General features: G+C 34.2%; 2 protein-coding genes across 12 annotated transcripts; one reads left to right on the top strand and one right to left on the bottom strand.

Annotated features, from left to right (window-relative positions):
• Positions 1-110: 110 nt before the first annotated feature.
• Positions 111-19,503, top strand: LOC124305965 (inositol hexakisphosphate kinase 1). 8 transcript variants are annotated; one of them, XM_046766042.1, is made up of 8 exons: positions 111-216; positions 331-914; positions 5,700-5,826; positions 9,451-9,586; positions 11,738-11,817; positions 12,297-12,472; positions 16,373-16,578; positions 16,688-19,503. In XM_046766042.1, exons 2-8 carry the CDS (start codon positions 780-782, stop codon positions 17,457-17,459), a joined length of 1,632 nt encoding a protein of 543 aa, XP_046621998.1. In that variant the 5' UTR covers positions 111-216; positions 331-779; the 3' UTR covers positions 17,460-19,503. The 8 variants fall into 8 exon arrangements, 7 of the variants coding, with proteins under 7 accessions (XP_046621998.1, XP_046621997.1, XP_046621999.1 ...); XR_006908486.1 differs by having other exon boundaries at positions 142-914; positions 16,688-18,469; positions 18,916-19,503; XM_046766043.1 differs by having other exon boundaries at positions 146-216; positions 353-914.
• Positions 19,205-26,783, bottom strand: LOC124305961 (huntingtin-interacting protein 1-like). 4 transcript variants are annotated; one of them, XM_046766029.1, is made up of 19 exons: positions 26,530-26,783; positions 26,185-26,312; positions 25,598-25,603; positions 25,206-25,269; positions 24,758-25,115; positions 24,566-24,627; positions 23,478-23,752; positions 23,201-23,397; positions 22,943-23,081; positions 22,680-22,767; positions 22,509-22,597; positions 22,156-22,359; positions 21,860-22,040; positions 21,387-21,674; positions 20,993-21,234; positions 20,716-20,868; positions 20,537-20,637; positions 20,231-20,460; positions 19,205-20,131 (listed from the first exon to the last, which is right to left on the bottom strand). In XM_046766029.1, exons 2-19 carry the CDS (start codon positions 26,266-26,268, stop codon positions 19,968-19,970), a joined length of 2,925 nt encoding a protein of 974 aa, XP_046621985.1. In that variant the 5' UTR covers positions 26,269-26,312; positions 26,530-26,783; the 3' UTR covers positions 19,205-19,967. The 4 variants fall into 4 exon arrangements, with proteins under 4 accessions (XP_046621985.1, XP_046621984.1, XP_046621988.1 ...); XM_046766028.1 differs by having other exon boundaries at positions 26,185-26,783; XM_046766032.1 differs by having other exon boundaries at positions 25,598-25,805; positions 26,185-26,782.
• Between the last annotated feature and the right edge of the window lie 109 nt (positions 26,784-26,892).

Genomic DNA, 26,892 nt, shown 5'->3' on the forward strand with positions numbered 1-26,892 from the left:
ATGCCAGTGACGTATTTATTCAACGCCATCTAATGGAAAAACACTATGACGTAACTTTTGAACGGCGAATCGCGGAATCAGACATTTGTTCAAAACCTAACTGCTAGCTGATGATCAATAGCGGCGCTGTGATCGCGATGTCGTTCGACGCGTAGTTTCTACTCATCAGTCCGCACGACAAAACTGTTCCGTTCAGTGTCGATTTGTACCCTTGATGTAAGTTTCCTTTCAACTGCAAACTGCAATCCATCCCCCCACTCGTTTTACAGCTGATGCGATAACTGTGTTACGGATCTAATGCTGCGAAACGATTTGTTTGGTGTTCCCCAGATAACGTACAAAATTTACTTAGTTCGTCTGGTGTGCTCTCCGCGTATTGAGTCGTGCGGTACCGTCTGGAATCGTGCGTACAAAGCGAATATCGCAGGCAGTACGCTTATAGATCCACATATTCTCACATCTTACTGACTGGAAAGAGTGAAATAAAAAATTCAGAAGAGAGAGGGAGCGAGATAGAACGAGTTAGTGATAGCGAGAGAGAGAGAGAGAGATAAAAAGAGAGAATCGAGGAAGGAAGAAAAGAGAAATAAACCAGCACTGGATTGGAGAACGAAAAAAAAACAACAAATAATAATAATAAATAAATTAAGTAAATAAAAACATCGGCAAAAGTCGAAATTCATTCCGGTGAAGTCGAATAATCGAAAGTTTGACGTGTACACATAACCAGTTGCGACGAAGTGGGTGGTTCGTTTTTTATCAGAGGAGTGTACGCGGGGATGGTATACCTGGCGGGTACTTGGGGCATGGGAGAGACTGAACCACAGTGCCATAGCACCACCACTTCCCCAGTAACAGCATCATTCCTCAAAGATCACGATGAAGAAGTCGCTCTCCATCCCCTCAATAATCAGGTATTATATCGATCCCGTTGTATTATATTTTCACACTGGCACCTCGAAGCGATGCGATACCAATAAATCTAGCTATGCAAATGATTGTATGTACGTACGGCGTTTAGTAGGCCAGGCAAGAAGACATAGTTTTTTTGTCTCAGGCTTTCCTACCACAATTAAATTTCTCCCGTCGCCTTCGTCGTTGCTCCACGGAGAGGCAATATATAATATAATCGTCGGTCTGTCTGGCAGTTGACGAGGCCGATTAAGGTCTTGTCCTCACTATTAAAATCGTACAAACTATCCGACTAGACGAGGTTAAATCGATCGGTCGTATGAATTATTACGAATTTTTTTTGCGACCGGAATTTTTATTACTCGCAATGATTTCTTTATCGCATATTATCATTGCCACTGTCTGGCTTCTGCGGCAATGTTTTGACATCTCGCCAGCTGACTCAGGGAATTATTTTACGCGAATCGCTTTTTGTTCTTCCCCTGTTCGTTGTTCCGTGGCCTTGAGGTTCTTCTCAATGAATGCAACCTATATTTCAAGTTTACCCAAATACCTAGTTTTTTTTTCGTCCTTACGCGATCGATTCCATATTGATCACATATACATGCAAGACTGTAATTGTGTGTGCGTTTCCCCACCGTCTAGTTTTTTTTTACTAAAATATTATCGTATTGAAGTTAGTAACGTGTCGTAACGATTCATAGCGAGGAAAAATCGTTTGGTTTTGGAATTGTTTGAAATTCATTAAACAGTAATAAATCGAAACATACTTATATTTCGAAATCTTAATTCGTCCAAAATCATTTTAGATCGTTTCTAACTTTAACCTGGTGAAATATTTCTTTTATCAATCAATTGTAGTATAAATATGTTCAATCATAAATTGTTATTGTCACGAAATTTATTCAAAACATAATACTGTAACTTATTGAATCCTCAAGTAATTGTCATCATTGAATACTCTTTGCAAAACAATGAAACATTATTCTTATACTTATTACAAAGAATACTTGGAGAGACAAAAACGGACCACGTCTATGTTTTGTCTTTCATTTTCTATTCTATCGTTAATATTAGGGTAAACAAGAATTTGGTGCGTCGTTAATATTTCCAGAAATAACTTGAGAGAGGAGAACACACCACCCTACTACGTTTTTAGCTACCATACTGTTGAAAAACACAAAAACATGTTTTTCTAAGAAATAAAAGAAGAACCACCGTAATAACTCGTACCCACACTGTTTCACGAGAACGGTATTATTAACACAAGTAGAGAGAACAGAGAACACAATTACTTTCTTTCACTTCAGATCCCCCTTTTCTCCTACCTACTTACCTTGTCCTAATTTTTCCCTGCACAAGATACTTGATACTCTCGTCACTTGGATGAATCTTCACTGCATCAATTTAATGAGTTTAAAGTGCGTTTTGATTAAAAAATGTTATCAGAAATCTACCTTAGGAAATTTATCACAGACTCATTTGAAAATAAAATGCGTTTTACTTATTAAACTTTGAGAAATGTTGTTTTTTCCACTAAAACTACTTAATAAATACTCAATTTATTACACAATTCCGTATTGTGATGGAAATAGCATTTTTAAAATAACACAGAAACTATCATGATTCATAATTACTCTATTGTTACTATTTTCATATTTATAAAATTATATAAAAAAAAAAAAAAATATCAACCAATAAAAAAAATCACACTTTTAATGTCGGTCTTTGATTTCAGAGTTGTGCAAAATCCTCTCTCGAAATGATTGCTTTGTTGAAATGTAGATTGATAATTCGCCACGTGTTGTGGCGTATTAAAAGTATTAATATTTATACCTAGAAATGACTCATGTCTGACTAACTTACTGCCGTATTGTGATATTGCGTATTTGAACTATTCGCAGTAGCGGAGTCTGTACGATGTTAAACACTTCTTTATCAGATACAAGTTACGTATTTGTACTAAGCTATTTATTGGTAAGCTTGAAGTCAATAAAGTCAATATAACGAAACTTTGAAAAGTTACTATTTTATAACTTTCTAACAACTGAGAGTATATTAATGCTTTCTTTATGTGCCAAATTTTGGTCAATCCTAAATATGTAAGGTAACAAGTTCTTCTAATAACGCATGTTTATATAAACCGTACGAACTTCGACCTTATCTTTATTGTCCAGGTACCGTTTAGTATCCAGTTAAATAGACACGCCGCACAGTGTCGACTATATAGGAAATTTTAATATTAGTTAGTACAATTATCGGAACGCCTATTACCTAACAGCGTATCTTATCTAACCATCGATGTCCAATTTGGTGTATGTCGAAGAAGAGCTCACACATTGTTATTTGTCTTGAAACAATATTCATTTTTGAACTTCGAGCACATGTTAGGATTGGCTTGCCTACCTCAGGCTTTCTCAGAAGATTACTAGTTCTTCGATACTTGGAAGAATACTTGGACACATATACCGATCTTATCGTGTTTGACGTGGATAATTATTATCTGGTACTTGAAGGGGAAGCGCAATTTTCCTAATAACGGCATTCATGTGGTAGAAGCAGATTTTTGAATAACTATTTTAGTCTTTGGATATGTAAAATTGTATCATTGATCTTCGCTGTTGAGGCAGTGCAAAGTGGTTCAGGGCAGATATCGTCTACACTTGGAGTATATCAGAGGTTAATGGCACAGCGCATTAAGCAGGAACCAGCAGTCTTTCACAGACACTGCATAATGTCTGTGACCTCGACCACTGTATCTAAAATTATGATATTCATATAATTGGATATTGTGGTAGACAAAAACTAGTAATCTTCTTTATTTCTTTCTTTCTTTCTTTCCTTCTTTGTGTATTGTTTTCTTTTTTTCTTTGTCCCCGAGAACATATCAAGCCGTTTATTTCTTTAGATGCCAGATAAATTCGATTAAATTATGATAATTAATTAGACATAAAGAAATATCAAATGACTTGCATTATTATTTCGTCTTTATTTCACCATATTTAAATAATATCTACTCCGATGGTGCAACAGAATAATATGCATCACTTTGCCTATGTACTCGTCTTTTACTATCATGGATATCTATATTAAGATCTGAGACTAGACTACTCAGATCCAACTTGACAGTGCAGCACCCAGTTATTCAGTCTGCTCAAGTATTTACATCTTAAGCCAAGAGTAATAACAATTGATACTTATAATACAGGTATTATAAATAGGCAGAACGATGCAAGGTCTTTTCTTCGATCTGCCTTCTCATTAATTTGATTGACCTTCTTCGCGTCAGTCGTATGCAAAAAATGAAGAAGAAACAATGATATTTTCGATTTGAAACAGGGTGGTGACAGACCGGGAAAACCAGAGAAACTGAGAATAGTCAGGAAACTTCGTCATTCGGGAAAAGTCCGGGAATTACGTTGTTGCTTTGTACATCCAGCCAAACCTGCTTTTGGAAATAATATCGTTCCATTCTCATCTCTTGTTCTGTTATGCCGCCTCCGTCTGCACACAATTTAAGATATCGCTGGTCGTAAAAGCAGCTAACGTTATATAAGTCCAATGGCAAAAGGTCATGGAATACTGGTTTTTTGGCAGGAAAAATCAGAGAATTATATTTCAGAAAAAAGTGCTCCATTGATAATTACTTTAACAGAATCACATCTGCATTTTCCTGTTATATATCCCATGTTTTTAATGCCAAAAGCATATTTCCTGTGCAACTGTATTCAATTATAAATTCATTTAATCGCAGACATAACGTACTTCACAAATTACCGCAGGTAGTCTTTCGATTTTGCTCTCCGCTTGAAATTACAAAAAACATATTGTATGTAATTAAAAACGAAGTTATGCTTGATAAGAGAAAATAGAAGATAACATTACACTGTATTGTTAAGAAGATGAATAATGTTGGGTCCGTTTTTTTTTAACCGTTTAAAATAGCCCACGTGAAATAGTTAATTTCTCAACATTGTAAACAGCAATTCTAACTGAGCTTCCGAAGCTCGATAGTTGTGCAATACTCATACTATAGTAAAAAAATTGTCGTTGACCTTCTCCTCGGATCAGCGAAGCAATATATACAACTCTTCATTAGATAAAAATACCACTATGTATAGTATTAAATTCTCTGATTTCGTACAAACATTCCATTAGCTTAAAGAATCTTAATTATCCAATGTATTAGGCGCTACATTGAATATTAATGAAGTTAAAGTTAGTAACGTTACTGTAGCGAAGAATGTTTAGGAAAAGTTCTTACCTCGCAACTTTCAAGTCGTTTAAAATTTGGTAAACATTAAAAAATCGAACATACTAATGTTGTGCAAAGATAACTCCTTGAGAGTCATTCTAAAATTCCACAATAGTGTATTTTTCCCTGATGTTTCTGTACTTCAACATTACTAACTTCAGTCTTGTGAATATTAAGGTGCTTGCGCTGATAGTACCACAATATACTTATAAAAACATTAGATTTCTATCAAGCTGAAGTTGGCAACGTTATTGCGATGATTCACGTTTGTATAAAATAGTTATTTCGCTATTTCAAGAATATCTGAGATGCAGTAAATTATAATATGGAAAAATATATACATATTTTTTAAACTTGAGTACTTTAAAGTCACTATAAATATGCAAAATAGTGATTCTTCCCCTCAATCTTTCATTAGGTGAGCGTTACGAACTTCAGTCTCTTATATTTTTTATACCCAAACTGGATAGTATACCTACCTATTTTTATAGCACAATAATGATAATATTAATTTGAATTTCATATCCAATAGGTCGGCGGTCATACCAGACTGTTGCTGCTTAACCAGAATACCATCTGCAAGCCATTGAACTATCGAGAGCTCGAGTTCTATCAAAACATTCCACAAGATATACAAATGTTTGTCCCCAAATTCAAAGGTAACCTAATTTTTAGTACGTAATCGTATACGTCTTCCATGCGTTTCTTTTACGATGAGAACAATTATTCACTTATTCATATTTTTGTTCTATTAACAAAGTCACCATCTTAATAATAAATAGGTTTTCTAATGTCACACTTACGGTCACAGAAATCGAACAGATTTTTTGTGTCTTAAACTCTACTTACATCAGACAACAAAAAAATGTCATCCACATTTCGTTATTACCTTATACGGAAACGCTATTTTAAAGTCCAGGCCACTCCGCTCATGATCAGTCTGAACATGTCTTGCCGATACTGTGGTTTTATGAACTCACTAATGCAGATCATTGTGTGAATTATCAAGTATCCTCCATTATTGCCAGTTTTTTTGCAGTAATACAATGTATATACAGTCCTTCCGATATTGAGATCGCGATCACAGATGAAAAAAATCAATGTATCGATAAACCTGAAAAATTTTGGGTATCGTAGGACTCGTTGAAACTTTATTGAAAAAAATTTCCCTTTTCTTTTGCGCTTTTGGCCTTTGAAGAAAATATTAATATAATCATTGGCAAGAAACTAAAGTTTTCCTAATTCCGAAAGTCTTCAGGGGGAGTGCTTCTGAAAGCTTTCAGCAAAATCTGTAATTGATAATTGTACAGGTAACTAACATTTCCGAACACAGAGTTAAGCCGTTTGCGACTCAGGATTGCGAATTAAAAAAATGTGGTGCCACAGCTAATCGTAACCAAATTTTATTAGTGGAAACAACTTGTTATATGTATAATGGTAATAAATTGATGAGCTGTATACTGTACTATTACTGGTTTCTCAATTGATGAGTATGTTTCTTGGTAACATTAATTATTTTTTTGTTATTCTTAATTACTTATCTCGAAATTTATCATGTAATAACGGCTGCTGGACGCGCCAATTAAATATACTCTCATCACTAGTAGGATGATAAAAGTACATCACGTCACCAAAAAAATTTTATCAAAAATGCAAAAGTAACAGAGGAATATTTTTTGTCTGAATGGGACAAACAACAGTTTTCTAAATTTTATTTATTTTTAACGGAAGCTTAATCCTTAATTCCAGCGATTCAGTTCCTCGTAGGTATTTTATTCAACTGGTATCAAAGCGAGTAGAGACAAATGTGCATATGTAATATTTTATCGGTACATTGGTTTGAAAGTCACGTTACATTGATTACGTAGGAATCAGTGAATTGACAGATAGTGATGTACGCAAGTGCATATAAGTTGAAGATGATTGAATCACATTTTATGAATTTCATAATATTATTATTTGCAATGACTGACCTGCAGCAATGAAAGTTGCCGGGTAGTTATAGGGGAAAAAAAAAAGAATCGTAGCTAATAGAATGATAGTGCAATTGAGTTCATTGATAAACTCTGGCACTGTTTGGTTGAAACTGCTAAAACATGTTAAAACTGCTTCGTTTATTATAGATGTATATCACTTCCTGTCCAATCTTACAGTGGCAATTGATGTCAAGTTGAATTTATTGCGAGTGTTATAGCTCCTGCCATTTTTACGAGCGTAAATATTTCTTATGTTCTTCTACCAACACTATTGACCTGCGTACGTTTTTTCGCCCTCCACCTCTTGATCTTGAATCTAAAATAAAAATCAGTCCGCATCAGTTTTGATTGGTATGCTATTGTACGTATTTCCAATATTGTATAAGTGCATAATGTAATGTTATACGTCAATCAATCAATCAATCAACCATCTGTACGCAACGTCACAGGTCACATGCGTCAAATGACTCAGTAGCGACTGCCATTAAGCATCGTGTATTGCATCGTGTGTCAAAAGAAATAGTTGTATCGCTCTCGAATAGTAAGAAAAATTGGGTAAGTACTAATAATTATACTTTTTGCGAGTATCTCACCTTGTTTAACGTTGGTAGGGACTCGACGAGTTTTGTATCATTTGCTTGTCAATTTATTGGCACGAAATCAGTACCGTTTGTTTGCTTATCTTACCAAACAAAAATACGAGCCATTAATTGATTTTAAGCAAATAATATAAATACATTGGTTCTGTTTGTTGATACCTACGCAACATAATCAAGATGTAGTTCGCCGTTTGTTACAGATTAAGTTATGGTGGTAATTACTAGGCAATCACAACGATTCGCTGTTCAATCTTTTTAACGATTACTGTTGATCCTTGCATTTCACAAAATTCACAATTCAATCAGTTATTAAAACAACTCTAATGTTCCGCAAGAATATTTTCAACATTTGTAAGAGTTTGGCGAAAAAAAAAAAAAAATGAATCTAATGATATCAAGAAAAAGGAAGACTAAAAGTTGTCCTTGATTTGATTCGCTTATTGCAGAGGGTTCTTCGTTTTGTGATAAAATGATACCCGAAATCGCGAACCAATTTGAACATGACTTAAATGTTAATGTGAAAAATAAATGCATCAAATTCGCCATGTTTGATGATTGTCTAGCAAAAACCTTTTCTTTTAAGTATCCCCAGAGCCAATAAGTCACAAGGATTCGTGTCTGGGAATCGAGGCTTGGCCCGCTCGCAGACTCACTAGCGCCCTGAACACATTCCATTTGCTTCTCCTTGGCCAATGCTCGGGGTTTGTATTTTGTTGCTGATCACCAATTACAATATAATTCCACCAAATGTGAAATTTATACTGACCGTGAGAGAAAAAAATTCTATTGTCTGTTGTTGGTTGAATTTCATCTTATTCATGATTATACACATAATTACTGTGTACGTACAGAGAGACATATAAAAAGCTTATATGTTTTCATATGCAGTACGGTACGTGTATGCCTATATTATGTATGTATACGTATTACAGTCAAAGTAATATGTTTTCATTATTGCTACAAAATTACTAGTCATGATACCGAGTGAGTGTTTCTATCGATAGAGGAATGAAGGAATATGGATACGTGTGTGTATTTTTTTGTTTTTGTTTTCATCCAGCATATTAAAAATGGTTGTTTATAGAAGAGCAATTTTGAAGTATGGAAGTATTTACATTGAACTTTCTCTTTTAGGTGGATTTTATACTATCGAGCCACACTTTACACATACATTAGACCTCTATACCATGTGTATTGTTATCGTGGCACTTTCTATTACAATGTTCGAAATTCTCGATTATTTATGATTATAATGGGGGAAAAAGGCGTATTGTATCGCGTCAAATAGTTTTGGTCATGTATTGAATTTTAGTTCTAAGTCAGCTATGTTTATAAAAAATAGTAAAGCATACCTTTTGGGGTTGATATACATTGAAATTATATGAAGATTTGACAGTGTGGTTCCTTATCCAAATTTTTTTATAAATTTTATTACGAATTTTTTACAGCATGATTAGTAATTGTGCGTCAAGTAAACGAATTTGAAAAAAAAAAAAAAATGCATTTTACATTTTGACTGTAATATATGCCAATGATATGAATCTCTGAATTTGTAGAAAGCGCGTTGGGTACTAAATAAGAATAGTAAAAATAATAATTGTGTGACATATAATGCCAGTATTACTGTTAGCATCTTGTCAACTGAAAATCAATCTTAACATATGATCAATAAAGACCGTTTGAACTCATCTAACGGCTGATGTTTCAGGTGTAATGCAGGCTTCCAGTAGCAGCGAGGTTTCACTAGACAAACGTTACAGTCCAAGCTTCAGAGATCAAGCAGAAACGACCAACACTCGCCAGGGAAAAGGTTCGACAAAACGAAAGCGTGACGATGTTCTCAGGTAAATTTTTATTGATTATTTTATTATAATACTATTGTTTAATCTGAGTTTGCCGAACTTGCTCTGTCATCATATTTAACATAGTGTATAATTGTAATGTATGTAAATACATTTAGTATAGTAAGTTTAAAGAAATTTACAGACGCATTCAATTTTTTTTATATTTTCATACAATTAATATGCTATATGATATTAGAGATAAAAAATATTATGTAACTTATAGAAAAATATCACAGCATGATCAATTTCTGCAGCACATAGTTATAGATGCAAATTAACACAGATTAATTTCACACAATTTATACAATCGTTGAATGATTAATATATTTCATTTCATTTAGTAATAGTTATTGTAATTTTTCTGCCGAATTTTTTTCATCCATATAAGCATGTGCTGTGGAATTGTACTATCTTTTAATACATAACATCTGTTGCCAAGTATTTGTTATTATTACTATCGCTATTATTATTATTTATATTACTGTTCAAATTGTTACAGCATAGCTATATTTATTTTTATTATTTAGTTTTGAATGAATAGCTTAAAAACAATAGATATATATATATGTATATATATTATAAACATATATATATGTGTGTATGAATATAAGAAAAATTACATTCATCTGAACATGCACTCAGTCTCTACATAAAAAAATTCTCATTATCATGTTGGAAGAAAGAAATTTTTTATTCACAAATAAACGAAAACATACCTCTAAATTCCCAAAATTTGTGTAATTTAATTTAAATCTAATTTTAATAAGCATGTTAGTAATTAGCCGCTAATATGTTTATGAAGTAAATTAATAAATATATTTGAAATTATAAAAGATGACGAAACTCCAGTTTTCCACACTATCGTGTTTAGTTGTACATATACAAATAATGAAAATCAACCCTGTTGTCTCATAGTTTTATGCCGCTTCATTATACGAAAGGAATTTTTATATTATGAAAAATAAACCGTACAGTGGGAAGTAAAAATTTATTTCAATAATCTATATCATAATATATTTATATATTATGTGTCAGGTCAATCTGAATAATATCATTCGGTAAAATGTATAAATGTATATGTATTATAAACAGAGATCAACATATCAGCTTGTCCACACCGTTTCAACCAGATTTCAGATCTTACTCTGTTCGATTTCATTTTCGAATTTATTCTTTGCCGATATTATAGACGAACTTTACTCTTGATACTACATATCTAGTTTTTTACTGTTTCTCTTTTTTCCGAAATTGAAAATTATGGTGAAACTGAGGTTGACCAAAAAACCTAGTTTTCTCATTTTTTAATAAATATGTTGATTCGACTTCTAGAATTTCAGCATAGATATTGGAATGATGCGCTTATTCCTGATATGTAGAAGTATTTGCAAACAATATTGTTGAAAGTCAACATAACGTCAGGAGTTTTTGTTTCATGCATAGTATTATATCACAGAAAAAAATCTAGAACAAATTTACTGGGAGTATGGTCTGAAATCCAGCGGGAACTTGTATTTATGTACACATATATTATAATTGCTCATAACGTGTGCTACTTCTTTATGTCTATATATCATCGCCATCACCAGATCACCGTACAAGTACCTACCTAGCGCTATTTATCCTGCTATACTTACAAGCATACTTTTTGGTAAATGGAAAAGGTAAAGATACCGAGTACAACTATCCGTGTGCTTGACGATTTCACCAAGCCGAGAGAATATCTGTGTGTCAAGTAGGAAATAGCCAGACCCTGGTGTCTTCTTTTTATTTTTTTTATTTTTTTTCCGTGAATAAACAACTTTTTTATTTCTTTCAAAATATTCTAATTTGTGTCCCCGTAACGTGTTATATCACGTTCACATTCCTATACATATTACTCATCATATTTTCGTCATGTGTTTTTGTTTGGCTCATATTTAACCATTTCGTAACAATTTCGTATATTTTTGATGTAAGCAGTATTTTCATATTATATAGAATACCTGTCGATATCATTTATTTTTTATTTTAATTAAAAAATGTCTGGTATCATTTAAACTGTTATTACTATATAAAAATTTTCTAGCTGTATTTTAATCATGCAGATGTACTTTTAAATTTTTCACAACAATATTTTATTATACTGCTAACATAATATTACTTATTACGCAGGATGAAAATTCACCGCAACAATTGCACAGTTGACGTCTTGAAGCCTGAAACTCACTTGGAAAGCACACCGAATACACAACGTATCCTTCACCTTGTTTTGTATTTTGAATTTGTATTATCGCGATGGATAAACTCACAGTCCATGACTATATCGTAAGACGCACTTTGTTTTCGCCTTACGAAGAACATATCTTGTTTCATTAACTGATAATATTTTATATTATTACCTTCCACTTGCACGCGAACACAATACTTGGGTTCGATAAGTCATTTCCTTATTGCAGCCTACTCGGATACTCCTAAATCAACTTTTATGACACTTCAGAGTCTTTATCAAACTTATCTTAAGTAAAACTATTGAAAAAATTCAATAATTTCTATCAGCGAATTGTTGATATAATTAAATAATAATAGTTCATATTACTGCTAAAAAATCATTGAAAGTGAACTAAATTCTTAGGTGTGTACATTCTGTAAACGCATATACGGAACACAAATATAACAATACCTGCACAATCTACGATATTTCCCAATTTTTTTTCTTCAACATTTAAAAAAGATTTTCTAATGCTGGAGAATATAACATCTCGATACACGCATCCATGTATATTGGATTTGAAAATGGGGACCAGACAGTACAGTGATGATGCGTCAGCTGAAAAACGTAGCAAGCAAATTGCCAAGTGTGCTGCCAGTACCTCTGCTTCTTTAGGAGTTCGTCTGTGCGGAATGCAGGTACGATTCTCAATTGTTGCTGCTTGTGCTTCCATTTCAATATAGCTGCATAAGCGTATGGAGCACTTGTCTGCACTTAGAGCTTGAATAATTTCTGTTTCCCAATATTTTTAGCAGTTGGTGTGAAAGGAAAACGATTTCTCCCCTTTTTTTTAAATATTAATCCAGATTCCTCGGGTTTGTTATGCATTCCTCCAAGGACTTTAAGTCCTCATCTACCATGAGGACTCTGTACTTCTCGTTAGTTCATCCCATCCTATTATATGCCTCTTTCATCTGTTCCCCACTCAGTAAAGGAAATGTTTACCACCTGGAGGTGGTGCAGCACGGGCTCCTCAGGTTTGCTTTGTATAAAACTAATCATCATATGAGATCTTTCGATCACGACTACTCCGAGATTGGCAAACGTTTAAATATCTCCAGCTTGTCCTCCTATAGAGACTACCGACCTATCATTCCGGTATAAACTTTTTAAAAACTCGATCGATTCTCCTCCCATTCTTAAGATGTTTTACCTTCACTTGCCACGTACACCAGCTAGTAGAAATGACATCATTTTCCAGGCACCAGTCCTCTCTAACACCTACTTGGCAAAGTCCATCTCGGCGCGACTAAGTATTTTAGCTAATAGAAATAGCACGTGGATTGATTTGGAGAACACGTCTATCTCCCGCTTTAACAAAATTTCTGTGGATGCCTGTTTTGAATATCTGTAATCATATTGTTCTGCTTTTTTGTATGCTGCTACCTAAATAAAATTTTTTGTTTAAAGGCTGTATGGCCGCATAAATATAATACAGAAAAAAAAAAAATTACAATTTACTTAAAAACAGTTAGTTCCCCATAAATTGTGTTATCGCCGTTTATCTATCCCTGTAGAAAAAACGAGTCAAATAGTTCGACCACCATATTAATTGTCGTCTCTGTCATTTTTTTTTTTTTATATGTTTTGTGTTTTGGCTATGTAGTTCTTTTTCTGATATTGATGTAAGAGTTATATATTTGTGTGCCTACATATTGAAAGCATCGACACCCTATCTCTTGTCAAATCTCGGTATTTTGATAGCTCTTTGACTAGTACTTCTCGTTTGATTTGGTTCGAGTTTGGGCTTTTCCTATCACATTATGCCGACGTCCCTTCAAGCCATGGAAGAGACTTGATTCGACTAGCACATAGTAGACCGTGTGTCTAAGTTTGTGCATTATACAGGTGGTATATCTCATTTTTTTTTTACAATACAATCTATATGACAGTTCTATCTCAAATGACTATCAATTATACGCCTAAATATTTTATCAAGTTTACTCTCTCGATTTTTGGGCACATACAATTTTTGTTTTGATACCATCCTATGACAAGAAGTTAGGTTTTCTTGATATTCGTAGTTAAGTCATTTTCTTGTATCCAGTATCCAGGAAGGCCATCGATCGACGAATCCATTTATTCGTCGGTTCGATAACTTTGTAGCAAGTCAAAAATAATGCCACGAAATCCATAATGGTCGAGTTTTTCTAAGAGTATCTCATGGTTTAGTGTCAAAAGCTTTTTCCGGATCTACAAAGACTGCTAAAGAAGGTGTGCTAGTATCTAACGATTTATTTGCAAAGGGTACAACTTCTGTTATTGCTGAGGCGGTAGAGATGTTTTTCCGAAATCTGAGTTGTTTTTTGCTGAATGCGCCTGTCCATTATAAAAAGCTTTCGACCCTCCCCCACGCGCACTTTTCAAAGATCTTTGAAGTGCTTGGCAGAACCAAGATTGGCCTGTAGTTTTTCACCAATGTATTGCTGTCTACTTTGTGTATTGGAACTACCGTTGCTGTTTTGAAATGTTCAGGACATTTTCCAAAAGGGAATACTAGATTTATAATGTGAATAAGTAGCACCGCTATGTATTCTGCACATATTTTGATAATTCTTGCGGTTAAATTATCCATTCCTGAAGCTTTATTGCATTTTAGACTGTTTATTACTCTTATAATTTCATTTTGATCAATCTCATTTAAGAACATACTATTTTGGACAATAGGCACACGTGAAATTCTAGTATCAAGAACCACAATCTGTGCAGCAAGTGTTGCTTCAGTACTTGCAAAGTATTCAATAAATTCGGTTGCTATTTCTGTCTCATCATTTTTGATTTCTATGCCACCATTTAATAGTTTATGTGTGGCTTGTTTCTGTGTTCCGAAAGTTGTCATTTCTGATACACCTCTCCACATTTTACTCGTGTCATTTCCCATAGTACTGAGTTTTCTTCAGTTAAACAGATTTTGTGCTTGCCTTATCTGTTTTACTAAATTTTATTAAATCGCCTTCGTCTCGCCCGGTAAAATCGCATGCCCTGCAACGACCCCTTTCGGCGCTTGCCACGTAATATACTAAATTACTTCTCAATAGTATAGCTTCTAGTTAAACCAAGTAAATTCCACAAAAAGTGAAAAATTCAACAATTTTTCGTAAATTAAAAAAAAAATTCATTTTTCTTGGGAAAAGAATTCACTTTAGATTGTTTAAAAAGTGGGTTAATCTTAACTTTCTTAAGGTTTTTTAGGCTCAACTAGAAGAGAATTTCATCCCGAGTACAATGCAATTTGTCTCGTTTCGATAGGACGTTTAGTTATTTCCCTATCTTTCCCGCCAATTAGGAAAAAGCGTAAAAATGAAAAACGGAGAAATCGTGCGTCAAAGTTTTCGTACATAAAAAATCGTAATTTTCTTGAACTTACCGCATTAATATGCTAATCAGCGATTCCTGGTCCATAGAGTTGCCCTTGAGACTCTTCAAAAAGCTGGTTCAAAACTTCAAAACATTGGTTCAGACTCTTCAAAAAACTGGTTGAAAACTTCGAAAAACCGCTCGTATACCTGCTCGACGCTTGCTCACTATTTCTTCTGTAACTCCGAAAATATTTCGAATTTGTGTCTGAAATTTTAGGGACACATTCTTGGATAGTTTGGGAAGACATTTATGCAAAAAAAAAAATCAATTTTTGAAGCCTCTAAAGCAGGCTCCCCCCTTGAGCTTTCTTTTCGGGTTTCGTATCCTTTACAGTGTTGCCAACTCGGATTGTCGTAATCCCGCTAGGGTCCTTGTCAAATCCCACCAAAAACCGTTAGACTCGTCTGCACTATTTCCCACCAAAAATCAGTAAACTAGCTACGTGTTCCGCAGAAAAAAAAACCAAACTTTAAAAACCGAATCCGACAAACTAATCAAAAGCACTGAAATATCGCTATTTAAGTGATCAAAAGGCGTACATAAAACCCAACAAAAACGAAAACAAGCATGCTAGCAAAACCAATTTTATTTTTTAGTATTTTATGATCATAAATGTTGTATCTAATGTTAACCTGGAAAACTTGAATGTGAAATTCACAAATCATTTTTTATGCATTCGAGTTTTTATGTGCCTGATTACGGTTTGTTCATTTGGGGATTTGTCCGGATGTTGGGTTTATATCTGACTGTACTTTTAGTTTATTTGGTTTCATATTCGACTATGGGTTTAGTGTATTTGCATTCGTGATTGTTCCATTTTGTACATTTGAATTTCGGGAGGAAACAGAATTGTGTAAAAATTAATTCGTTATAAAAAAAAAAACCAATCCATAAAATTTTTCGTTAAAAATATGAAAGTGGCAAAATCCACCAAATTTCCCACTAAAAAAGCAAAATTGCTCTAGAAATCGCCAAACTTTCCGCCAACTGCAAACAGGTAAATATTCTCACCTCAGAGTAATTCTCACCAAGAATCTTTCAAAACAACCAGATTTAACGGGAAAACTACCAAGCTGGCAACACTGAACCTTTACGTCGGATTTTTGCTTTATTTCACCTTAGCATAATTACTGCATTAAGATAGACATAATACATGTCTTTTGGTAATCATTTTTCAGGTCTACCAAGCAGATTCAGATCATTATGTTAAAAGAGACAAATATTGGGGCAGAGAACTCAATGAAGAAGGTTTCAAAGCAGCTCTATACCGCTTCTTCCACAATGGTTTTGGTTTACGAACATTGGCCATTCAAAGAGTGATAGCACGCCTGGAACTTTTACGTCGCGCAATCGAAAGACAAAGCAGCTATAGATTTTATTCCTGGTAAGTATTTTTTTTCGATTATCGATTTATTTGTTGTAGTTGAATCATTATTTCATTTTTCCGATCGATGAGAAACTAACACCTTTGTGCGATATTTGATGAATTTCAGCTCACTTCTTGTCGTCTACGAGGGGTATCAAATAGATGGCTTTTCAGTGTTGAGACACACCCCGACACTTCGAGTTGAAGAAGAATCGACAGACTTAAATTTCATGGAAAATATTGCTCATGGTTCTGAAACATGTTATGACGCAGACACAAGTAACAATTCAAATGATTACAATCTTAGCAGTCATGAAGAAGTTAGCCAAGCCACACTCCACAGGGGTTTTGGAGAGGCAGCTGCACGAGGGGCCAAAAATGCTAGTGGCTTTTATCCAATTAATGAGGAAACTGTGTTCATGGATTCACCAACAAACATGGTCAGCACTGTTGTTCAGAGCTCGCAATTTGACAATTGGATGATGTACAGCAGCAGTAGTGGGGATGAATTTTGTTGCGGGCAACACACAGCTGATAGTTCTGAAGACACTAGTTCGGATCTAGAAATGGAAAGTACAGGATGTGTTTTAAAGCGTAACAGACCCAGGCAACATTTGCGATTATACGAAAACACTAAGCATGTCGAAACAGAAGATGAATGTTCGAGTATTTCTAAAAGATTACGTGTTAAAACTGACGAGGAAAAACAGTCAGAAAGTGAAGATTCCCTCGTCGACGTAAGAATGATCGACTTTGCCAATATGTCGTTTAACCACTCCGGAAGTTCTGTGGGGAGTTCAAATTCAAATTCTACGATTCATCAGGGTCCAGATTGTGGCTTTTTGACTGGCCTAGATAGCCTGAAACGGCTATTATTAGAGATACTAACTGAAGGTTAAAATTTGTGTAATGTTAGATAAGCAGACAATTTAAATAGCGAAACAACATTTTAACCCAAAATGACAAATAACTAGACACTCACGTGGTGAAAATGATTTATGCATTATATAACTCGAACACGTTATTTATATATATATATATATGTATGTTTTTAAATCAAATAACAGAAGTGAATGGCGTTATATGGAGAGACAGCGATAAGAGAAATAAACTCGGAGCAGAATGTACAAATCTCGAGTTCATCTCAAATTTCTCGTTAATAACAAGTGTATAGAATTCAAGGGGTGGGCGCTCGGTAACCAAAACGGTCAATATAACAAACATTAAATATGTACATAAATTCATTACAATATATTTCTAAGTCTCGATCAAATACCCGGTGAAACTTGAGACATTCGTTAGGAACAGTGTTATGAACACTGATGATCATCGTATTGATCATAAAACAAAAATATATAGTATTTTACCCCTGTATGAGCATACTGTCCAATTTAACGGAGTGCTTTGTTCCCAAGGGATACAGTGGTTACTAAAGTAATAAAATATGATTTTTAATTATATAACATTAATATTAGAAGAATATAAGTTATAATCGTGTACATAATGTAAAAATAATATTGCATTGAAAGAAGTACATAGTATATATGTTACACCTTGTATTTTAGTTGCACCCCAAAAGTATCCACCATCTCGGTCAATGTATTACAACTAATAAAGCTCCATCTAATTTTCTAGAATTTTCTAAATTCTTATACCTTTCTAGGGAGCGCGGCCGAAAAGGGGTGAGTGTTTCTCTACAAAGAGAAATCGATTTCTCGTTAGAGAAGGCAATGATTCCGTATCATATAACAAGTATTATCAATACGCGTATTTAAATGTGTGCGAACTTATCCTTACTTACCGATTCGTGCAGGAGTTTCATACTGACGGATGATAACTTATTGAACTGATAGCCGCATAATTACATATAAAACAGTTGCTCTATCAGCCAACTCTTCACATATGAGTGGTAATCATACATAGCGAAGCTTATGTGTTTGCTCTTTAAGATAGCAAGAAGAGCAGCTACAACTGGTTATGTAGATAAAGTGTCATTCCCGTCAATAATAAATATTGCTAAATCATAATACGCGTAAAATGATAAGACGTATGTTTTCAACATTGGTTGCAGATATTTCGATTTGTAGCTCAGATCTAATCAAGACTTGGTCAATTAATGAGTTATGACTTGAATTAATACCCAATTTTCAAAATTATCATTAACAAATGCATCTTCACAGTGAAATATGAACTCTAGATTGTATAGTTTAATCTATAATATGAATCTTATCAAGTGAAAGTCGCACCAAAGTCGTTTTTGCTACTACTGTATGTAATTTAGTCTGCCGTATTTCAATGCATTTTCATAAGAGAGCTAGACTACTAGGAATAAAATTTAAATAATTACCTATACAGGATATCTATGATCTACGCAGTAACTTCTACTAAGAGACAATAACCGGCATCGTCAATTGAAAATGTGCACCTAACATATTATCAGGTAAACACCATCATAATTATCCGCTCATCTAACATTTTGCTGTGAGTCATAATTCATATTTACCGTTAGTTATGATTCGGTTTTTTTACATTGAAAATAATGGAATCACTTTTAAAGACTGACAATTCTACTGCTAGCGTCTAAAAAAAATAAACCAGTGGGTTTTGGATTAAAATAGTTGAAAATAAGTCAACACTCAATAAATAATGAACATCTGTTATATATTTTGAAATCTGATACAGTGTATAAATTATTATTTTTGATTACGCATACTGAAAATAGAACTCGAGTGTTATGTGGTAATCAAAATAATTAACAATCGAGCCGGTAATTTGTAATTCCACAAAACAATCGTTTGGCTTTCTCTTACAATCCTTGAAATGCCAATCGTCATTATATCTCTTTTCTATGTCAAGTGACCAGTACCAAACATATTAGTACGTAAAATTCAACCTTGCAATATTATACATAATCTCACGTATAATAAAATACTTTATTTTATTCACTGCTTGGTAAAAATACACCATGGTAAAAACTACGATGATACTTTTAAATTATATACTTTAATACTTGCTAATAGAGAAAAACAATTCGTTAACTAATTCGTTCGGTTAACTTTAATGGCATTGTGCCGCGGATTACCGTACTTTATTTTACAACTAATTTTGCATTCTCGGTATAAACCTATCATTTATAAGTGCCTAGATACGTGTCACCGGTGTACAATGTTTCAGTTATGAATCATTGTGTTGATTCTTTTCACTTTCAACATTATCTAACGACGTGTAAGCATATAAAAATGAATCATTATTAATTTGAAAACTTACGTGGGAAAATACTGCTTATACCTATATCGCTATATTTAAATTTTTGACTTTTGGGTACGTAAACAATAACTGGTTTACCAAGCAAAAAAAAAAAAAAATTATCTTATCGGTTCTTTGGCTTCACTAACATTTACTCGTATTTATCCCTCGTTATCTCCAGCCATTTGATAATGATGACGACGCAGTGCTGATAATCGTAACCTTTCATTCTGCAATGCTTGTTCCAGTTCCAAAACACGTACCTGTGCTTCCATTTCTAATCTTTTTGCTTGATGCAAACTCAGTCCGGACATGTCAAGGTCCTCTGCAAATGTAGAAATGGTGTAACGAATAGGTAAGGCAAGGACCCAGGCAATAAATAATTACAATATAAACTTTTTTCAATTCTGTAAATATTACATACCATTTTCCTCCACTAGTTGACTACAGCTTTTGGCTGTAGCTACGACACCTCCAGTTGCCTGTGTTACCTCCCTTGAAGCTTCTGAAAGAGCTACCAAATTGGTACTGTTTCTTTCTGCTTTCACCCTACTGGCTACTACCAGCTGTGCAGTTGAAGCAGCGATGCCCTGAGATGCTACGACCAGTTGTTCAAATTTACCATTTCCCGCAACTACTTTGTCAGCAGCTTCCCTATGGAATGCACCAAATAGTTGAGTTACAACAGATGGACTGGCCAAAGAATGTGAGATAGAAGTGTTAAACTTACAATAGAAAATTAGCTCCCATGGCAATGGCTTTTGCTGCAGAGATTAAACCTTCTGACCATTGGTGATTTCGCTTATAAAATTCGGTAGCGGAAGCTGTTCCCTAGAATGCAAAATCGAATTTGAACAAACCGTGCTATTTGACAAGATGAGGTATTGAACGAGCGAAATATCAACTCACTTTTCCTTGAGCTACAATTTCAGTCTGTAATAATCTGGATTTCTTCACTAATACTCGAATGCACTTCATTAGTTCTGTACAGGAATCTAGTATTTTTCCATTCACTTCCAACTTCAAGCCAGAATCAGCTGCACGTGATTTGTTCAACATGTCCTATGAGATTGAAGGAAACTTCAGTTTAAACTGTTTTCGAATCACCATTTCTAGTCCAAATGATTATGGCACATCGGTACTGTTTACTTTCAAAAATGAATAGGTAATCTGGCTTTACGAGTACCTGAATTCTTGCGGCAGCTTCCTCAATCGCTTTATCCATTCCTAAAAGCTCGTTTTCAACTAAATCGCCGATAACCTCAGCATTACTCTGCGTATTTATCAAAGTGTCGGCTTGTGCAGAAATATCTTTCAATTTGTTTTTGACAATAGTAATTTGGTCAGTAACTGAGGTTGCCTTCTCTTTGATATTGCTCAACATTATCAAGCTCTGAGAACCAAGCTGTTTACATTCGTCAGTCAATCCTAGTTTCATGGAAGTATTGTGATTTAATTAAAGATAATAATAATAAAGGATATAGCTCAGGCGATATACAGACCAATGTCTGTTTAGTAATTGCATAGCATAAATGTCCCGAATAAATTGACTGATAGAAAAAGAATTTCGTTCAACTCACGATCTCCCAATGTTATGTCTGTGGCTGTGTTTGAAGTGCTTTTGGCATGAATCAAATAAACTGCCAAGACATAAGCTGTGTGTATAGAATTGCGAGCAAGTTGGCCACGTTGAGACGAATCAAGTAAATAACTGTGATAGACAGTGTCCAGATCATCTAAACTCTGCAAGGCTGGTTCAACTAAACTTCTAAGATAATCAGGAGTGCATGTCACTGTTGATATCGCAGGATTATCAATTCCATGTATAGCAGTTTGTAAAATCACATCAGCTTCGGATATGCAATTTACTGTAACCACGAACGTAATAAAATTTAATTCTTTGGTATGAAATAAGTTAGAAAAAATACATTGAATTTCAAGTATGAATAACCATATCCAGGTAACATAAAGATTCATTGTTTTGGTAAATACAGACTTTCAACAAACTGTTATTAAATTTATGTTACCAATAATAACATTTCTATAAACTTACAAAGTAATTCATAGAGAGCAGCATCAGCGTCAGTTTTAAATTGAGCTTTTGAATGCTCAGCTTCTGACAGCAGTTCAGATATCCTCACATCCAGTTCTTCTTTTTGCGTCAACAAATCATGCAGATCACCTTCCACTACAGCTTTCTCAGATGTTACAAAATCGATTTTGGCTACAAGTGCCTAAACGAATATTTCCAAATTCGTAAATTGGATGACGCAATGTTTCAAGACAAATTGATAATAATACTTGAAATCCTTTATTATTGTTGAAAATAAATTTTTCTGATTTACTTACCAAGTTTTCAGTCTTAGCTGCATCGAATTGTGTTCTAACATTGTCTAACTCTGCACGAGCCTGTGCTACTCTTTGTATTTCTTGCTCAGCCGTCGCCTGACCCTGTACAAGTTCTTGTAAACGTTGGTCTGCCTCAAGGCCCCGCCTTTCCGATTGTTCATGCAAAATCTTTATGTAGCCTAATTGTTTGTCAACGTCGGCTTTCTGCAGATAAAGAGAAAAAAAAGGTTAATTCCGCTAAGTAAGGCAAGATTGTTACAAGTTTTTATCTTGAACCAGTTGTACTTAATGATCAAATCACACATGTATAGTTTTTGAGTCGAATTAAGTCTGAATTTACCATATACCCTTACTTTTCGTATTAAACTGATGTGTTCTTCCCTCAGTTTCGAATAGACTTCTTTCAGTTTTTGAAACTTCTCTTCCAACGTTTTATTTTTGTCTGCAATTGGTCAACATTATATTACAATATGAGGGAGTGTTCAATGTCGATCAAAAGAATATTGCAATAATCACTCACTTACCAGTGACTTCTTGGAACTTGGACAAAAGACTGGTTTTTTGATTCTGTAAATCGTGACTGAGCTGCTTTTCTAGAATTATTTCATTACCCTAGAAGAAAAAAAATAAATAAACAATAGTAATTACCATATGAGACTGGTTGAGTTGATCTGGCTCGCTCTACATACAACTGAATAACTTATTGCACGTTCAAGAATCCAAGGTTGCACTACGAATATGTAAAACACTACATTATACAACAAATTATCCAATATTGCCCACTCACTTTGTCTGTCAGAATAGATTCCAGTTCCAATATACGACTGCGCAATGATTCCACGATTCTTTGGTGTTCAGTTAATAGTCTATGAAGCTCTTGTCTCTGTCTTCCATTCTCTTGGTGCAGATGATCGATCAGGCTATCTCTATAAACAGTGAAATCAAACAAGAACTTTATTACCTACTTTTTATCACATAAAGTTGCCAATGCATATTATATATTGTCTGCATATTGATAAATCAGCAAATTTAAAATTAAGTAAACCTTTCAGCCAATACATCAGGTGATATAGAACCATTTCTGGTTGAGTCAATCTGATCCCCTGCTAGAGAGTTTGTTTCTGAAGTATCGATGAGACTGTCGACAGCTGAGTCTGCATCTATTGGTTCTTCTGGTGGAAGTGTTACTACAGGTGTTACGTAAGTGCAAAGCTCTGATTGTATCAAAAAATTTGGTGGGTGCTGTAATGGGGAAAGCGTAAAAAGTAGCATACAATTTAAGGCGAAAAATATTTTTCTACAGAAATTATTTATAAATTCACCTCGGGCAATGACGGTATGGTTATCAACTGTTTAAAGTATTGCATATGCTTGATGGTAATGTAAAAAGTTCTCAATTCTTCAAATTGTTTGGAGAATCGATCGCGATGACCTGTAAGGGTGTCGGCTGGGAGTGCGCCATGTAACTTGAACAGAATTTTGACGCAGTAGTCGTAAAGCTGAGATGCATCTTGAATGCAAGGTATTAATGGTGCTAGACGACATTGGCCACTAGAAGTCATTGAGTTGGATTTTGACATATCCAAAGAGTCAAACGCTGGAATAAAGGAATCCAAAATAAAGTTTATGCATTCCTTATACAGTTTTCAAATGTAATACTCGTTGAGACTAACGAATTCCCCGTGGAAACTAACAATACGTGGAGAAAAAGAGAAAGGAATAGACAATGCAAAACAAATATTCGCTATCTGATTTAGTACACGATCAAGTATCGAATAATTTTATCAATATTTTGTCTGTGATAAGATAAACAAAAATATATTTAGTCTTGGATTTCCGTAAGTAATATCAGGCGGAAAATTCGAATGAATTTGGGTGACTTATAAGCAGAAATGTGCTGTAGTAACAAACCATTAATTAGTACAAATAATATCGTAGTAACATATAACATACATATATTATTTTTTATATACATAAAAAAAATTCAACAACCTCGTTTATTTAAAGTGGCTTGTTTGATCATGTTGAAATAAGTTTGAATCACAAGCTTCACAAATTTATTTCACAACTGAAAATAAACAATTTTAAAGTTCGATACGTTTTATCGTATTTCAAGAATACTGAATTATTTATTAATAGATTGTTTCAACAGTCATTTAGTTAGGAAGGTGAAAAATCGTGCGAATATTCTTCAATGAACCAGGAAACCATCCAAATATATATGAAACAAGTATTTCCATGATTACTTTTTCAAGCTACACGTTTAATACAATTTGTGTATCACAATAATCACACAATCATTCGTGATAAGTTAAGAAAACAGATATCACTCGATTTCAATTTACCGTCTGTGACTCATCATTGAAACTTGTGTAAAATGTATCTTCTGAAGTGAATTCCTCATAATTACCTGCACGTTGTAAACTAAGGATGTCATCCATGTAATCAAACATCTCGACGGACAATTGAAAGCTAAAAGATAGAAATTTAAATTTATATCGATTGTTAATCAGCGATCAACATGTTTGCCCATATATAACTTATAACTTGAAAAATAACTTTGATGAGAATAGAAATAAAGTAATTGCTAGCAAACACGTACAATATGTTGATATCATTTTCTCCAATGGCCTCAAGCTCATCTGCCGTGAGTTGCAGATTCCCTGGTATACGCGGATTGCGTTTATGAAAGTCTAATTTTGTGACGAGTAATCTAATGTACGTCTGAATCAATCTGCCATATCCTTCACGAAGATGTTGCCAATATTTTCCAAGATTTTCTAGTTTACCGCGATGTCTTTGAGAGTCGGAAATAGATCGCGCGTGGCCTTCGCGTAACACTTTGTGCAGTACATGACAAAATTTCCACGCTACTATACGATTCTCTTGAAGTGGCTGACGCAGTACGAACATCCAAAAGGTTCCTGCACCTTTCTCTTGGAACGTACCAATAATTGCACCTGTATTACCGTTAAGGAGATACTTAAAATATAAGAATTAATATTCGTTTAAAATGCAAATAGCAGACTATGAAATGACTTAAAGGATACTGCGCACATGTTTCTCCTTTACTGGTGCTTCAATGGGATTGACTGCTTTCCCAATACTTACACTCTGAAAAATGATTGAAATATGTAGTGTAATAAAAAAATGGATATGTATATTGTATCTAAGAGCCATCTTTGACCTCTGCCAGCAAAAGAGTAATTAAAACTATTAGAAGTCAAGAGTGTCATGCAACAGTTGCAAACAGGGATGGCATTGTGATTTTTCAAGCAGATGAAAATGTTTGAACTTATTTATATGCACGTTTACTGAACAAAAATATTTGCTTCATATTTATGATAAATAAAATTTTGTAATGTGAGACTGATTATTCAAAATTAGGATTATTTGTAAGTAGTAGCACCAGGTATCAGGCATTTCAAAGGTATATACTCACCAGTTGCTGGAATTGCTTGTCGGTAAGTGGTACAGGCGGCATGTTAGTGGTATAAATATGATTATGACATAAAATTTATAGCATTGCACTAACAGCGAACAAAATTTGTATTGTCGAGTCGTGCATTCATTGTTTCAATACCCTGGAATGTATGACGTAAATATGTGACAATCTGCGCTCTTACATATCATGCAGGAGTTCCAAGGCTCTATGTACACATGAAAAAAAGAACACAACAATATCATGCAGCTTATTACAGTCACACATATTTACACGGTCGAGAAAAAATTTTCTTCAACAAAAACGAATCAACACGTTTCAAGTTATTATATCTGTTGAATCAGTTATTTTGTTTTAGAACGTGTTAACTTATTTCACTAACCTATGATTAATATAAGGAAGTTTTAGAGTGAAGAAACCACTGAAAAAAACCACAAAAATATTTCACTGCAATGTTGATTTATGATTAATCGAATTTCTAGAATTTCATAACAAGAAGACAAATAAGTTGAGGAAAATTTTTAGATATGATAGTATAAACCATATATTAAAAAACAGAAGATGGTATACTATTATAGTGCACTTACCTGGAATTTTTCAAAGTTCTCACGTTCCAATTCGAGGCTAGTTTTTCTTTGCTGTAGAACTCGCGGCAATGACAGTGAAGCCATGTCCAAGTGAAAGAAAGAGCCTGTTGTGTTTAAATAGCTACTACCTATACAAATAGGTTATTCTTCAGTGACACTACATAATACTTGGTTTGAACGATGAGACATCCTGTTCTCTTTATTATGACTAATGTACTCTTTTACCAACTTTTACGTATACGGTCATATGCACAGACGACGAACGTGTTTGCGTATGTGCATACAATATATGCGGAAATACCTAATAACGAAGTATAACCATTTTAACCTAAGCTATTAATCTACCTTCGGGTTACAATCTATGTACGAAGCAAAAATTTTAACCAGCGAGTCTTAATGTACTCGATGTTGTTTACTTTCTCCTTTTTTTTTATCAATGAACACTTCTCGAATTGAAAATGACAGCTAAGAACCGCATACGCAATATAGAAAACAGTATAAACGGACGTTCCACCCATCCACACTTCCTTCCAAAAACAGATCCGTTCACGCGAAGGTGGGGGCTCAACTCATCGTAAAAGAGTTGTCGCAAGGGGGGCCGGTGGGTGGTGGGGATCATTCGGATCATCCATGTCCCAAGAGTAAGAAAGCCCACAATCATATAGGCCGATGTCTGTGGCATTGACCATAGACTTATAAAAGAGATAG

This window comes from Neodiprion virginianus, chromosome 5, assembly GCF_021901495.1.
Source record: "Neodiprion virginianus isolate iyNeoVirg1 chromosome 5, iyNeoVirg1.1, whole genome shotgun sequence".
In the NCBI taxonomy this organism is placed as follows: Eukaryota; Metazoa; Arthropoda; class Insecta; order Hymenoptera; family Diprionidae; genus Neodiprion; species Neodiprion virginianus.

Bases quoted from the DNA above. Each gene is read 5' to 3' on its own strand.
- LOC124305965 (XM_046766042.1), top strand. From the start codon at position 780: ATGGTATACCTGGCGGGTACTTGGGGCATGGGAGAGACTGAACCACAG. The intron at 5,827-9,450 runs GTAACCTAATTT...CTGATGTTTCAG, and splicing joins GTTTGTCCCCAAATTCAAAG to GTGTAATGCAGGCTTCCAGT. The intron at 9,587-11,737 runs GTAAATTTTTAT...CTTATTACGCAG, and splicing joins AAGCGTGACGATGTTCTCAG to GATGAAAATTCACCGCAACA.
- LOC124305961 (XM_046766029.1), bottom strand. From the start codon at position 26,268: ATGGCTTCACTGTCATTGCCGCGAGTTCTACAGCAAAGAAAAACTAGC. The intron at 22,360-22,508 runs GTAAGGGTATAT...CTTTATCTGCAG, and splicing joins ACATCAGTTTAATACGAAAA to AAAGCCGACGTTGACAAACA. The intron at 20,638-20,715 runs GTGAGTTGATAT...TTTGCATTCTAG, and splicing joins AAATTGTAGCTCAAGGAAAA to GGAACAGCTTCCGCTACCGA.